This window comes from Pteropus alecto, unplaced genomic scaffold (genome assembly GCF_000325575.1).
Source record: "Pteropus alecto unplaced genomic scaffold, ASM32557v1 scaffold45, whole genome shotgun sequence".
NCBI classification, from domain to species: domain Eukaryota; kingdom Metazoa; phylum Chordata; class Mammalia; order Chiroptera; family Pteropodidae; genus Pteropus; species Pteropus alecto.
The window spans coordinates 39,983,969-39,999,275 of NW_006442491.1; the positions used below are offsets into that span (position 1 = coordinate 39,983,969).

At 64.0% G+C, this 15,307-nt stretch overlaps 1 protein-coding gene across 1 annotated transcript in view; it reads left to right on the top strand.

Annotated features, from left to right (window-relative positions):
* Positions 1 to 3,588, top strand: part of SLCO4A1 (solute carrier organic anion transporter family member 4A1) — a gene marked incomplete at its 5' end in the record, with an annotated part of 12,407 nt that extends 8,819 nt beyond the window's left edge. Inside the window, 4 exons of the mRNA XM_025039871.1 lie at positions 10 to 190; positions 396 to 460; positions 813 to 961; positions 2,774 to 3,588. Coding sequence (XP_024895639.1) covers positions 10 to 190; positions 396 to 460; positions 813 to 961; positions 2,774 to 2,938 — 560 coding nt within the window. The remainder of the gene's footprint in view (positions 1 to 9; positions 191 to 395; positions 461 to 812; positions 962 to 2,773) is intronic.
* Between the last annotated feature and the right edge of the window lie 11,719 nt (positions 3,589 to 15,307).

Here is a 15,307-nt window from a genome sequence, read left to right on the forward strand (position 1 = left end):
GTTGTTGCGGTTCTCAGGTGTACCGAGACTGTAGCTGTGTCCCTCAGAATCTTTCCTCTGGTTTCGGCCATGCCACTGCAGGGAAATGCGCTTCCGCTTGCCAGAGGAAGCCCCTGCTCCAGGCTTTCACATTCGTTGTAATTATCTTTACCTTCCTCAGCAGCGTCCCCGCGCTCACGGCCACCTTACGGTAAGCTCCAGGCGGGTCTCACTCCGGTCCAGAACCTTCCCTTGCAGCCAAGTGGAGCTCTGCAGGAAAGACCTGTGCCCCTGTGAGGCGCTTCCCACCGGGGAGGCGGCCACGTGGCCGGGGGCGTGGCCGGGGCTCGGCCGCTGGCGTGGGGCTGTGCCTTGGCGACCCGGCCGGGCGCTGACCGAGCGTGTTCCCGCTGCAGGTGTGTCCGCGAGCAGCAGCGGTCCTTCGCGCTGGGAATCCAGTGGATCGTGGTTAGAACCCTAGGTACTGTGCGGTGTGAGCATGTCGTGCCGTGTGCCCGCTGCGCAGGGCGCCTGGCTCACGAGGCTGGTCAGGCATCGTGGCAGGAGGCCGGGCCGCCTGGGGAGGGACACCGTTCATTCCCCGACAGTCTGCTAGAGGGACCTGGAGCCGTTTCTCGGCCCTTTCCGAAGGCTCCACGGGGGGCGGGGGTCCTGGGGAATCACTCGACACGGTGCCGAGGCCCCAGAGAAGGGACGTTTAAGACCCGTTGCACCCCTGAGAGCACCAGTGGCCAGCATCCCCCTTCCGAGAGCTGGGGCCCCCCAGGTCTCTGCCGCCGGCACGCTGGGCTCTGAGCGGCCTCTCTCTGCAGGTGGCATTCCAGGCCCCATCGCCTTCGGCTGGGTGATCGACAAGGCCTGCCTGCTCTGGCAGGACGTGTGCGGCCAGCACGGCTTCTGCTTTGTGTACCAGAACGCGGCCATGAGCCGGTACCTGCTCGTCGCCGGGCTGGTGTACAAGGTGAGCTGGGGCGGGGTGGGGGGCTGGACTCTTCTCCCCTGGCTGGGGGTCCAGCAGCCAGCCCCCGGGGCCTGCGGCTGAGGGCATGGCTGCTGCAGCCGGTTCGCAGAGTGGTGCCCGTGCACGTTTACCGCTGTTGTTGGGACCGTGGTGACATGGTGGCAGTAGAGGGGACAGTGGGATGACAGTCGCAGGGACACCCTCAGCTCACAGCCCCTCCCCCGCCTTCCCAGGCCTTCGCCACCACCGCCCAGCGGTTTGCCCTGTGCCCCGGGCAGCTGAGGCTTGGAGGAATAAGGCCAGCTCCCCGCTGCTGAGCGCAGCCCTAGCTGCCCCGGGCACAGCCCGGCCGCGGTCGGCGTGACGGCCCGTGAGCCACGTGACTCCCTAAGGTGATCTGGGCACCGTCTGCTTCCCAGCCCGACCCTCTGTTTCCAGCTGCGTAGAGAAGCGTCCTGCAGTGACTGTCGGCAGACGCCCCTGGGCAAAGCCCAGAATTTATGTTCCGAATCCACCCCCCACCCCTGCTGGAGGAGAAGGCAGAAGCCTTCGGAGCAAAATGAAAGCCCGAGGCCAGTCTGTAAGAGGGTCTCCTCCCTTCCTTGGGCCAAGGGCGAGCTCAGGACAGCCCGCCGGTAGGAGCCCTTTCCGGAAGGGACTCGAGGACAAGTGCCCTGGCTGACCCCGATTTATCTCCCTGTGGATTAGGCAAAAATAGCCCAGTGAGAGAGGGATTTGTGCAGCTCTGGATGGAGGCTCAGCTCACAGCAGACCCCCCCGGGGGGCTGGCCCCGCCTTCTCTGTCCCGTTGTGTGGCCCCCACCCAGAGCACAGGCTCGTGCCGGACACCTGTGATGACCCTTCGATCTCAGCACAGCCACTGAGGCCGCAGTGCTTAGGGCTGGCCTGCAATGCAGGTGCTAACTCCAGCAGGGGGAGCAGATGGCTGAGCCCCTAAATTGCTCTGCCACAAAGTGGAAACAGCCCCAGGCCCCCGTGTGGCCTCAGGCCCCTCAGCCCGTGACGCCGGCCCACACCGCGTTTACGGCTCAGAGGCAGACACGTGTCCCCAGGGGCCGCATGCTCACATTACCCTTTGCAAGGCCGCATGCCATGCCCGCCGTGACCTGTAAGGTCGGAGCATTCCGAGGCAGGCTCCTGGGGCCACCGTCACAGAGGCCACGAACCGGGTGGCTAAAACGCTGGGACTTCGCGCACTTCGGGAGGCGGAAGCCCCAGACGCGGTGTCCCCTTCCAGGGCTCAGAGGCGGGACCCGTCCCAGGCCCCTCCCCTGGCTTCCGGGGGTGCTGGCAGCCTCACCCCAGCTCCGCCTCCCCGTTCCCGGGCCTCTCCTCTGTCGTGGCCATGTGGCACATGCCTCCTTTTCTCCAAGGACACAGGCACTGGACCGGGGCCCACCCGCTCCAGGATGCTCATATCCCGAGATCCTTAACTTAACCGCATCGACAGGGCCCCCGTTTCCAAGCAGAGGCTGGGGGAGGGGCCAGGCTCCAGGGGTCGGGGCGTGAACGTGGCTTTCAGGGGCGCTGTCCGGCCCTCGACCAGCCCCCCGTCTGGTGCCTTTGCTTCACGTCGAACGGCGTTTCCACACGCTCGTGAACAGGGTCGGCGTCCACACCCGGGCCGGCGGTGCAGGGAAGGTGGTCTTCTCGCCAGGGCAGGGGCCTCAGGGCCTCCAAGGACCCCAAGCCGAGCGTGGGGCTCAGGGCCACGCGTGCTGGGGCCCCGGGCAGGCAGCTCCGGGGGCGGGGGCAGCCCAGTGGCCACAGCCAGCGGCTCCTTCCCCCCAGGTGCTGGGCTGCCTGTTCTTCGCTGCCGCTTGCCTCCTGTACAAGGCCCCCTCGGGCCCCTCCCACGGCCTGGAACCCTCTCTGCCCAGCCAGTCCTCGGCCTCCGACACTCCCGCGGACCTCCAGGCTGCCCACTCAGCCCTCAAGCTCCAAAGCGACATCTGACGGCTCACCTGCCTGCTCCGAGCCCGAGCCAGCACTCGGCACCCCCAAAACACCATCCAGCTGCTCCCTGGAAGGGCCTGCCCCTCGCCATTGCTCGCCTAGCTCTGAGGTCCCTTTGAAAATCTCCCACTGGATTCTGGGGAAACCGAACCAGGGGTCACCCGGTGCCCGAGCCTCGAAGGCGGCAAAGAGACAGAACGCAAGACGCCTCAGAAATGCACATAGGAGGGGGCGGGCGGCCGTCCCTCTGGCTCAGGAGGGGGGCGCCCCACGGTGCCCACACACAATGCCCACGAAAGCCCCGGGCGGGCCCCCGGTGGCGTAGAGCGGGGCGCTGGCAGCCAAGCCGAGCGAGGCCCCCGCCCGCGGCACGTGCTCACGGAGCCTTCTCCTCGACGTGATGTTCAGCACCTGCTGTCACCCCCCGTCCCGGGACAGGCGCGGCTTGCATGGGCGTGTATTTATAGACCCATATTTTGGATAAACACTGATTTTTAGCGTGTTTTTTACCTGATCACGTGGTGGGCAGAGAGCGCAGTCAGCAGGCACCTGTGGACGTCGCCTGGAGGGCCTCGACCTTCCCGGGGTGTTTGTTCCGGGCGTCCTCAGTGAAATCGTGCGCACGTTAATATATTTTAATATTGAAAGCACACGCCCCGTCCGCTGTGATCTGTTTCTATGGGCTTGCGAAGCCTGGTCGTTTCGCACATCCTTTGTGTGAGTTCTCGTGAGTCTGCGGCGGGCCGCCCGCATGAGCCGTCACTTGGTCCAGGGCCTCCAGGTGGGCGCCCCTCCCTCCAGGGTCCAGACACTACCTGGGCCCTCTTCCCCTCACTGTCACGAATGGTCTGGACTCCGTCTGGGAGCCGTGGGACTTGGGATGGGCGGCCGGACACAGCAGCTGGCAGAGCAGAGTGTGCATGTATGTGGGTGGGCACATACGTGTGCATGTGCTGTGCGCGCACGTGTGTGTGCATGTGTATTGCATGGATGTGCGTGTGCATATGCATATGTGTGTGGGGATGGGTTGTGTGTGCATGTGTGTGGGTGGACACGTGCGCATGTGTGCATGTATGTGGGTGGACACGTGCGCATGTGTGCGCATATGTGTGTGGACACGTGCGCGTGTGTGCATGTGTGTGGGTGGACACGTGCGCGTGTGTGCATGTATGTGGGTGGACATGTGTGCGTGTGTGCATGTATGTGGGTGGACACATGTGCGTGTGTGCATGTGTGTGGGTGGACACGTGCGCGTGTGTGTGCATGTGTGTGGGTGGACGCGTGCACGTGTGTGTGTGGGTGGGTGGCCATGTGTGCACGTGTGTGTGCATGTATGTGGGTGGACACGTGCGCGTGTGTGTGCGTGTGTGTGGGTGGACGCGTGCACGTGTGTGTATGTATGTGGGTGGCCACGTGTGCACGTGTGTGTGCATGTATGCGTGCACATGTGTCTCAAGAAACGGGACCGAAGGCGCTCCAGCCTGGCCGCTCCCCACACACCCGACTCTGGCCAGGCGGTGGCCGGGCCGGGCGGCGGCCCATGTGAGGCGCCCGCCGCGTCCGTGTCGTGCTCACGCCTGCTGTCGGCGCCGTCCCAGATGGAGGCACGGGTGCGACCTGTGGGTTTCTGCTCCCCCAGGAGGCCCCTTGCCACCTCGCCCCCACCTGGGCAGGCGTGAGACCCTAAGGTCGGGGCCCCCTTCGGCACCTTGTGCCCCGGCGACTTCACCCAGCCCCACGGGGGGGGCGCCTGGGCCCTGGGGGTTTCCAGGAGCACCGCCCCCCCACCCCTCTGCCTCCTCAGCCCGCATTCGCACATCGTCACGGCACTGCTGACTGTGACACCTGCACCTCGGCCGCACCGCATCTCCCTCAGCTTCACCCACGACTCCTCTGAAACAGCTCCTCCCCCCAGCCCTGGGCACACACCTGGGCTCGGCCGCCTCCGGACCTGCCCAGGGGACCAGCCACCCCTTCCCGGCTCCTACTCCGCCATCTCGCTCCAGCGAGGACACTTCCGGAGCCCTCAAGTGAGGCGCCAGGCCCCCTCAGAGTCAGTCTTTGGGGGCGTCCGTGCCCCCCAGGCCCCAGGTCCCACTCGGGCCTGAGCGAGGCCCAGCTCTCCTCCGTGTGTCCGGCCTGTGGCTCCCAGCGGCGGGGGGCTGGTGGCTTGGTCTCCTGGAGAAGCAGGCCGTGGCGGTCACAGTGCTCAGCAGACACTCTTGGAAGGAATGATGATCAAAGTAGAATGGAAGGCCCGGCTGGTGGCACCGCCAGCTGGAGGGGCCGCAGGGCGCCGGCCAGTCCTGACCTGTCCAGAGGCAGGGGCCTCGTTCGCCCCCTGGGTTTGTGTGGCCAGCGCTGGCGCCTGAGCAAATGGCCCCCTGTCTCGTTGCACCTCTGCCCCCTTGTCCGCTGGAGACCGTCTGCGAAGGTCGGGGACAGTGGCCTTCGGGATCCCGGGACGTGCCCTGCCTGCTCCAATGCTGGGAGAACCCACCGGTTGTTTTCTGACGCTGCCCTGGACCTGGACGTTCAGGCGCCACCTCCCGTGTGAGCCGGGAGCCCCGCATCCTGGCTCTGACCTCCCTGGAGCTGCCAGGGGCCCGGGGGCCCGCAGTTGCAGCCACGGGACACCGGGGGGCAGCACAGACACGTCCTGGGAGTCAGGATCCCTGGGAACCAGCGTCCTACACCGACCCCCCGCATGACTCCAAGTCCCCATACCCAGCTGGCGTTTGCTCCCCAAGAATGCAAGGTGGAGCGGGGTGTCTCCTCTGCACTGCGACTGCGAGCTGTCCACAAATCCTGACCCGGCCACCTCCGTTAGCCATGAGCTGGGCAGGCTGCTGGCTGAGCCGAGAGCCAGAAGCCTGCTGAGTGACAGGGAGCCCAGGCTCCGGGGGAGGGTCACGGGGCCTAGGACAGAGAGCGTGGCGGTCGAGGGACTGACCCACAGACAGTGCCCGGGACACCGTTAGCTCCCCTACACCCTCCCCCCGACGGAGGACCCCGGTCGCTCCATGGGGTGGCAGCAGTGCCTGGCGGAAGCCCAGCTCTGGGTCCCTGCATTCCCGTCTCTGCCCTTGAACGGGCGGGGCACTTGTTTGGAGCTCACACTTCGCTTTGTTGTTAAAGGGTGTTATTGAAATGTAAATCACAAGCTGGCGACTTGCCCTCAGGAGCCAGATGGTCTGGCGGGGTGGGGGAGGGGCGTCCCAGAGTTCTGCAGCCACCGTCCATCCTCGTTGCCAGAAAGCTCCATCGAGGCAAAAGGACACACACACCTCCCCACCCTGAGGCCACACCACCCCCAGGCTCTGGATTTGCAAGGCCTGCGGATGGAATCGCACACCGGTGGCCTTCGGGCTGGCGGCTCACTGACCCCGACAGCTGTGCTTCCGGGGTCAGGACAGGGTGAGTCGATGTTTCTGTGCAGAGCTCCGAGGACGCCTCACCTGGTCACCCCAAGATCCCGAGGTGGCCCCTGTCTGCTCTGAGGCGAAGGCGCTCGCTCCCCTGCTGGCTCCTGGGGGCACAAAGACGAGCCGTGGCAGCCGCCGCTCGAGGGCTCATTTGCACTCAGGCTCATTTTCATCGGCAGCACATCAGACAGGCGCGTGAGATCACCGTTAACGGGCGTCCTACGCATAATGCGTTGTGTTCTCAGCTGCCTCCCGCGGTAATTACATTCCGCTGCGTTTAATTCATAACTCGATCGTTTAGTCCTACTGCCGCTGAGGGACGGCTGCTGGCCGTGCACAGCGGGGTCGAGGCCCAAACTCCCGTGGCTCTCGCAGGAGCTCCCAGCAGGCAGCTCCTGACTCTGGGTCAGGACTGAAGCCAGCTGGGGAGGCTGCCGGGGCGGTGGGGACGCGGTGAGGATGCGGATGGAGAAGCAGAGGCCAGTACGGCATGGGGTACATCACGACTCCAGTGTGATAAGTCGGCGTGTGGCGTGCGCCCACCCGCACGAGGCAGGGCTGGGCACGCAGACCCGCGGGCTCAGGTGTGCGTGGTCCTGGGCGTCCCACTTACGCGTCCCGTGCCTCGGTTTCCCCACCTCCGAAATGGGGCGGAGACCGCAGTGTCGACTTCGGGGGTGTACAGACCAGACGAGGACCGGGGTGTGGCGGACGCGTTTACGAAATAATTAAAATAACCACCGTCCTCGCTGACACATAAGGAAACCGAGGCACAGTGCTGAACGACCAGCCTGTGTCCGTCGGGACCTGCAGGATGTGTGTGTGCCTGTGTGTGTGCACGTGTGTGTGTGTGTGTCTGTGTGTGTGTCCGTGTATATATCTGTGCGTCTATGTGTGCGTCTGTGCGTGCGTCTGTGTGTGTCTGTGTGCGTCTGTGTGTGTGTCCGTGTATATATCTGTGTGTCTGTGTGTGTGCCTGTGTGTGTGCACGTGTGTGTGTGTGCCTGTGTGTGTGCACGTGTGTCTGTGTGTGTCTGTGTGTGTGTCTGTGTATATATCTGCGTGTCTATGTGTGCGTCTGTGCGTGTGTCTGTGTGTGTCTGTGTGTGTGTCTGTGTATATATCTGCGTGTCTATGTGTGCGTCTGTGCGTGTGTCTGTGTGTGTCTGTGTGTGTGTCTGTGTATATATCTGCGTGTCTATGTGTGCGTCTGTGCGGTGTCTGTGTGTGTCTGTGTGTATGCACGTGTGTCTGTGTGTCTGTGTGTGTCTGTGTGTGTGTCCGTGTATATATCTGCGTGTCTATGTGTGCGCCTGTGCGTGCGTCTGTGTGTGTTCGCACGTGTTCACGTCTGTCTGTGTCTCCACCCCACTCTGCCCTCCCGTGTGGCTGGGGCCTCTGCAAGGACTTCCTAGTGGTCTTGGACCCCAGGACCTTCCAGAAGGCCTTGGAAAGTCTCGGAGGCCGATGAAGAGGAAGCTGACACACCGGGACCCAGCTGTGTCCCAAGCAGAGGGAATCTTGACCTCTCCACCTGAGGCCTGTGTCCATCCACCCGGCCCTCACTGATAGGGTGACGGCATCCAGTGGGGGGAGGAGGTAGGCGCCCCTGGGCACTGGGGGAGGCTCCTCACCCCCGGCCCCTCACCCCGTGCCTGGGGCAGGGGTGGAGCTGTGGGAAGCCCTCAGGGCGAGGGTCCTGCAGGGGCAGCAACGTGGCCACGGGGCAGAGACCCCGCCCCCACCCACTGCCATCCCCCATGCCCCTGTGTGGCAGGTGAGTTGGCCCAGGGAGCAGCCCTCCACCCACCCCTGACAGGAGCTGCCCTCAGAGGGACACGCCGAGGTGGGGGCCACACGTCCCAGGACCCGCCTACACTGTGGCCAGCGCCCAGCCCGGCGGCCACCTCCCTGCTGGCCTCACCTACGTGCCCACAGCGCTGCTGCGGTCTCCTCCCCATGCGCAGCCTACACGTGACTTCCTGTCCCACGTCCGGCTCGGGGAGCCCCCCAGACGACAAACAGCAGCAGCTCAGCTCCCTGGTCACTCCAGTGTCCTATCGGTTCCCACCGCGGCCCCGGGAAGCAGGTCAGTGTCCTGCCTCATTTTCCACGGAGGACACGGAGGACTCGGAGCTCGCGAGAGGCTGTCACGTGCTCGCACTCAGTCCACCTGGCAAGAGCCAGGAATCGGCCCAGCCCCCCGACTCTCGTGCCCTCCTCTGAGCATGCGAGGCTGTGTGGGAGCAGCAAGCACCCCACCAAGGGAGCGGGGAAGCGACCCCTCCCATCCCCGGCCTCCCGGGCCCCGCGTGCTCCTGGTCCCCGCCGTCCGCGGTCGGCTTCCATGTCGCTGCATGAGGGGCGCCCGGGACCCGCGCCCACGTTCATCTCTCCACGACGGACGTGCCCCGCGGGGTCCGGCTCGGTGACTTCACAGGCGGAGAACGTGCTTCGGTAAACACGTTTTTATTTTCACCCAGATTCATTCTGTCACCCCGGCTGCAGCAAACGCCGACACCCACAAACGGAGAGAGAACAGCGCCCACCGCCCGCTCCCACGATCCCGGACTCACAGGCGACCCCGTCTCGCCCACTCCGCATCTCCCTCCAAATTATGGTTTTGCTACTTTTTGAAAAAGCAAAAACCCCTCATCCATCCATCGGCCACGTAAGAACAGTCAACTGTGGGTGTCGCCGGTTTCCCACGACTCTTGTTTCAAGGGAGGTTCTCGGGGGACCCGCCGGCGCCCCGCACCTCCCAGTCTGGGTGACGGGGCGGGAGGTGGCGGGGCCTGTGGACCCCGCCAGGTGCAGGTCCCACGGTGTTTCTAAAGAAGCAGCACCAAGACCCTAGAATTGTTTCCTCAAAATCTTTTCTGCGAGCAGCTTGGGTGGACGTGCTGCTGTGAGGCCGATCGCCGGCTGTCACCGGAAGAGGCGAGTCATTCCCCCGTCTCCACCCGACAGAGGAGTCTTCACCATCGAGCCTGAAATTTCCGAGACGACGAGGACCCATCCATGTGTGACACCATCGTCAGTCTCCAACGGGTTACAGAGAAACAAAACCTGGGCTTGTTCCCAACGCTGCCCTGCCTTTGCCCCGTCCTCACGGATATGGGACTGAGGACCCAGGTGGCACCAGGCCCTACGAGAGACCAGGCACTTGGGTGCAGCCAGTGGAAATGCAGGTCAAACCAGAGTTTGAGGAAGGGCGGTGTGGGCGGGGCCAGTGTCAGTCACCGCAGGGTCAGGGGTCAGAGGTCAGAGCCCTGTCACCCGGGCTCTGTCCCCTGCCCATCCCCGGCTCTGCCCAGAGCCAGCTTAGCAACCAGCCAGAGGTGCCGGCCCTCCCCACAAGGGACTCCGAGTGACCAACACAGATGACACGTGTAGCCCTGGACCCATCCTCCGGCCGTGGGAACAGCGGCAGACGACCACGGGCAGGAGAGGCGAGGCCAGCCCTCCCCAGGCCACGTGGGGTGGCTCTCAGGAGCCAAGACCCCCCAGCAGCCTGGGCATGGGGGGCGCACCTTGGATCTGGACAAGCAAAACCAACAGATGTCCCCTCTGGGGTCAGTGCTAGCTGTCCCCGCAGACAGCACAGTGTAGCGTGTCGTGAGCCTAACCAAGGAGCAGCAGGCTCCCGTCCAGGGGACAAGCCTGTTAAACAAGGTGGCATTTGACAGAGATTGCAGGAGCCTGACTCCGGGACTCAGGGGCCGTTAGGGATGGCGGCCCCTGATTATTCGCCTGGCGACATCCAATGGCCTCGGCTGTTTTTAAAACATAAGTGGGATCACACGTCTTCTCTCTTAGCCACGGCGTCCACGCTGCATGGTGCACATTTAGCATAGTCTGTGGCCATGCGTGCGTGTGTGAGTGCATGTGTGAGTGCATGCATCTGTGCATGTGTGTGTGCGTGTGAGTGTATGCGGGTGTGCGTGTGTGAGCGCATGTGTGTGAGTGCATGCACCTGTGCATGTGTGTGTGCGTGTGAGTGTATGCGGGTGTGCGTGTGTGAGCGCATGTGTGTGAGTGCATGCACCTGTGCATGTGTGTGTGCGTGTGAGTGTATGTGTGCGTGTGTGAGCGCATGTGTGTGAGTGCATGCACCTGTGCATGTGTGTGTGCGTGTGAGTGTATGCGGGTGTGCGTGTGTGAGCGCATGTGTGTGAGTGCATGCACCTGTGCATGTGTGTGTGCGTGTGAGTGTATGCGGGTGTGCGTGTGTGAGCGCATGTGTGTGAGTGCATGCACCTGTGCATGTGTGTGTGCGTGTGAGTGTATGCGGGTGTGCGTGTGTGAGCGCATGTGTGTGAGTGCATGCACCTGTGCATGTGTGTGTGCGTGTGAGTGTATGCGGGTGTGCGTGTGTGAGCGCATGTGTGTGAGTGCATGCACCTGTGCATGTGTGTGTGCGTGTGAGTGTATGCGGGTGTGCGTGTGTGAGCGCATGTGTGTGAGTGCATGCACCTGTGCATGTGTGTGTGCGTGTGAGTGTATGCGGGTGTGCGTGTGTGAGCGCATGTGTGTGAGTGCATGCACCTGTGCATGTGTGTGTGCGTGTGAGTGTATGCGGGTGTGCGTGTGTGAGCGCATGTGTGTGAGTGCATGCACCTGTGCATGTGTGTGTGCGTGTGAGTGTATGCGGGTGTGCGTGTGTGAGTGCGTGTGTGCGTGTGTGTGCATGTATACGTGCATGTGTGAGTGCATGTGTGCAGCGTGCATGCATGCGTGTATGAGTGTGTGTGAGTGTGTGCTTGCGTAAGTGCATGTGTGTGGCATGCTGTGAGTGCATGTGTGCAGCGTGCATGCATGTGTGTATGAGTCTGTGTAAGTGTGTGCTTGCGTAAGTGCATGTGTGTGGCATGCGTGAGTGCATGCATGTGTGTGTGCACGTGTGAGTGCATGTGTGCATGTGTGAGTGGCTGCATGTGTGTGTGAGTGCATGTGTGTGTGAGTGCGAGTGTGCGTGAGTGCCTTCATGCGCATGTGTGTGTGCGTGTGTGCGTGTGAGTGCGTGCGGGTGTGCGTGTGTGAGTGCATGTATACGTGCGTGTATGTGTGCGTGTGTGCGTGTGTGCGTGTGTGCGTGTGAGTGTGTGCGGGTGTGCGTGTGTGAGTGCGTGCGGGTGTGCGTGTGTGTGTGCGTGTGTGAGTGTGTGAGTGCGAGTGTGCGTGTGTGAGTGCCTTCGTGTGCATGTAAGTGCGTGTATGTGTGTGCGTGAGTGTGTGCGCGTGTGAGTGCGTGCGTGTGTGCAGAGGGGGGTGTGTGTGGATTCAAGGAGCCCGGGAGCTAAAGCGCGCAGAACGATGCAGGCTCCGCACGTCCAGCATGACCGGTGCCTGCAGCGATGGTGACGGGGACATGGCAGTGGGCGCATTTGCATGGGGGGGACGCCACCTCGGCAGGTCTGTCCGTGGGCGGAGTCTCACTGGCTTTCATGCTCACTTACACGGAGCACGTTTTCGAAGGGTGCAATGCTGCTTCTCCCCCCACGATGGTATTTTTAAAGCCAGACTGCGGAGTTGCGCCGGGCGCTGACCTGCCGCGGCGAACACCGCCCTCCGCGTGCCGACGCCCGCTCCCCATGCTCATACCAGCAGAGAGGCCTGTGTCTGCACCCCCGGCCCTCCCGGCAAAGGGCTTTCCCAGGTCTGGGCCCGAGGCGAGGTCCACATGCACCCTCGCCAGCCCATCATCCTCCAAGTGCCCTCAGGGATGCCCGAGAGCAGGGATGAGGGTGACCACGTGTCGCCTCTGCCCTGCACTGAGCTCCGGGAGAAAGGGGTGGCTTAGCGCCCACCTTGCACTCACTGGCCAGGAGAATACCGCTCCCAGGCTGCGGTCGTTGGTTCCGGCACCCCCCGGTCACTCCCAGGGCCCAGACGAGGAATTTCTGGGGAACCAGCAGTCCCAGGGGAGCCCGTCTGAGCCCTTGGGGCGGGCGCTGGCTGGTTCTGCCGGCCCCACCCCTCCGCGTCTGAGCGTGTGGGAGGCGTCTGCTTTGGGGTCTCTCCTGGCTGGGTCCCTTCAAATCCTCCAGTGCTTCAGACATTTTGATTCAATCCCACAAAACAGTGAAGTCCTCACCGTCCTGCCGTGACCATCCCATCGTCACAGCAGTGGCCGGGCTGCCCCTCGCCCAGCCTGGGCCAGGCTGCCCGCTTCCCTCCCAGGGGCTGCAGTCTGGGCTTCGTTCCCCAGGAGCAGCAAGCGGGGCGCCAGCGAGGGGCCCCTCCCCGAGCCGCGGGGGCTCCGGGGCGAGAGCCGCCGGCCCGCGTGTCCCGCCTCAGAGTCCGTCCACCACGAACACGCGTCAGGCTGGGAAGCAGAAGATGGTGGGCCTGGGCGCTCCCTCTCTGCACGCCCGGCCACAACCACCCTGTGGCACAGCCGAGACTCAAGGTGAGAGCGAGCGTGGACACGGGGTGCCACCTGACCCCCGACCCCCGGCCCCCACGCGGCATCAGTCGCTGGAGTCCCAGACTCTCTGTGGGGACCGCGCCTCAGAATCCACAGGCCCCCGGCTGCTGCGGCGCCTCTGCAGGACCCAGCATCACACCACGGGGCCGCCTCGGCCACCTGCCCTCTGCCCCTTTGTCACCTGGCTCAGCTTCCTGTGAGCATCACCTGGGACAGGAATGAGAAGAGGCACCGGCTCCAGCTCCATTCGGGGACGTCTCCAGAAGACGAGATGTTTTTCTATGCGAATAGTTCTAGGCAACTGGACTCCTGGGTGCACACACACGGAGAGCACTTGGGGCGTCTGGGGACGCGGCTGGGACCGCAGAAACCTTGTCTGTGCAAACGCTGTCCCCACTCCTCCCTGAGCAGGGGGAGCCCCACAGGGCAAAGGACAGAGATGCTGACACACAGCTGCTCCTTCCTGCCTGGCAGAGCGGGGAAAAGGCGCCAGGGCGGGGAGGGGGGTCCGTAGCTCTGGGGCCCCTCTCCTGGGCCTCGTGAGGGGTCACTGGGACATTCCCGCCCTCGGCCCGGCTGGCTGTCAAGCATGGCCACTTTGTGGACTCCCGGGACTTGCCGTCCTGCCCCCCGACCATACGCAGACAGGTGCTTGAGCCTTCAGCTCTCTGTGCCCGGTGCTCACACACGCGCCAGGAAATTTAAGCGCAGACTCGTAAATTCACAAGAGGCGTAGACGCCCAGCCTCCCAGAGTGAGAACTGACAAAATGCTGCTTTTCTTTGCGAATCAAACAGATGGAACCGCTCGCCCTTCTGTCGGGTGTGCTGTTTGTGTGTTTGTCTTTTGCCTGAGAGCAAATCTCCTTCCCCAGGGCGGGGCTGGTCCTGGGGACCCTCCTTCCACATGACCTAGGGGCGGGAGGTGGTGGTGGTGGGGAGACGGCCATGGGGAGGGGAATGGACAGGAAGTATATGGCCTAGGGGTGGGGTACTCTGTCAGTTTCAAACCTTGTGCGGAGAAGTCCCTGTGCCACCTCAGAGGACACTGACCAGCACGTCAGCCCGCAATGATGCCGCAGCGAACCTCCCAAGAATAATTTAGAAACCGGGCGGCATCGACGCACATTCTGGGTATCGGGGTTTTTTCCTCTAGGAGATGAGCTGTCTAGTCGCCTGTTTCCTCCAAAAGAGCTTCCCTTGCGTGTCCCTTTGCTGGACCTCCAGCGCCCACCCGATGGAGTCCACCGGTGCGGCCCCACCCCGCTTGTCCCCCGCCCCCCCGCTCGAGTGCCAGCAGCTGTCAGCCTGCAAGTGCTCGACACATCTTCCAGAAAAGCGTGTGGCAAGGTTCCCCAAATGATTAGGAGGAGGGGCTGTCTTCTGTGGGGGAGACATGACGACTGTGACAACGGCGTCCCCACGGTCTGTCCCCTCCTCCCGGCCACCTCACTGACTGCTTCGGAGGGCAGGAGTCCCAGAGGGACCAGCCCCTGACACGCAGCCTGGAGCTCAGCCGCTATACACAGCATCCCCTGCACAGACCCTGTCACGCATGGTAGGAAAGCCCACGCCTGCGCTCGCCGGGGTCCGGGAGCCGGCCCCTGTGTCCTCGCCCCTCCGTCCTCAGTCCTGGCCACCCGTGCTCTTCCCAGACGGCCCATGTCCCCATGTCAGCCGGGTGCCCAGCCGCCCGCCCCCACGCTCTCCGTGCAGTGGGCCCAGCTCCTGGAAGGCGGCGTTGTGTCACCTGACACCGACCACACTCGTGATGCTGGACAGGCGGACGACAGATGGTGGACGGCGGTGCTGGACGGGCGGACGGCGGTCGGCAGGAAGCCCGAGCAGCGCCGGTGGGCACCGCCGTGGGCTCGCCCTGCCGAGACGCCAGGGATCTGGCCCTCCCTGGCCCTCGTGGACGCCCCAGTCCAGGGGTCGGAAGGGCCTTGGCCCTCGCCGCTTCCCATCAGCACCACGGCTCCTGTTAACACCGCCAGGTGTCAAACAGCTACAGCCACCAGGGCCTCTGCCTCCGCGTCCTGGGCTGGGCTGTCACCTGAGCCCCTCCTCTGTCCTCACGCCCAGAGGAGCTGCAGGACGAGGAGGGGGTGCTTGCCAGCCGCCCAGGGAGCCCCTGCTGCACCGCCCCCCCCCACTTTTCCCAGGAGGTGGAGGTGGGGACGAATCTCTTGCAGGACGGGAGAGGCTGGGGGGCCCAAGCCCTCGCGGGGCCTCATCTGGGCTCAGAGGTCAGAGGTCCAGTGCTCGACGACTCCGCGGTGGCTCACGCCACAGACCGGACTTCAGCGTGGCCTCCCGCCTCCCCAGCCGGCCCCACCAGCGCCCGTTCATTCGCTCGTCCTTTCTTCAGGAAACGCCTACCGGGTGTTCCCTGGGCCCTCCACACGGCCGCCCGGGCATGGGAGACCCCTGGGAGCTGACAGGTCTGCAGCTGGGGGTCCCTCAGAGCTCAGGTCCGCCTGCTCCCAGGGCCTCCTCCCTCATCCATCTGTAGG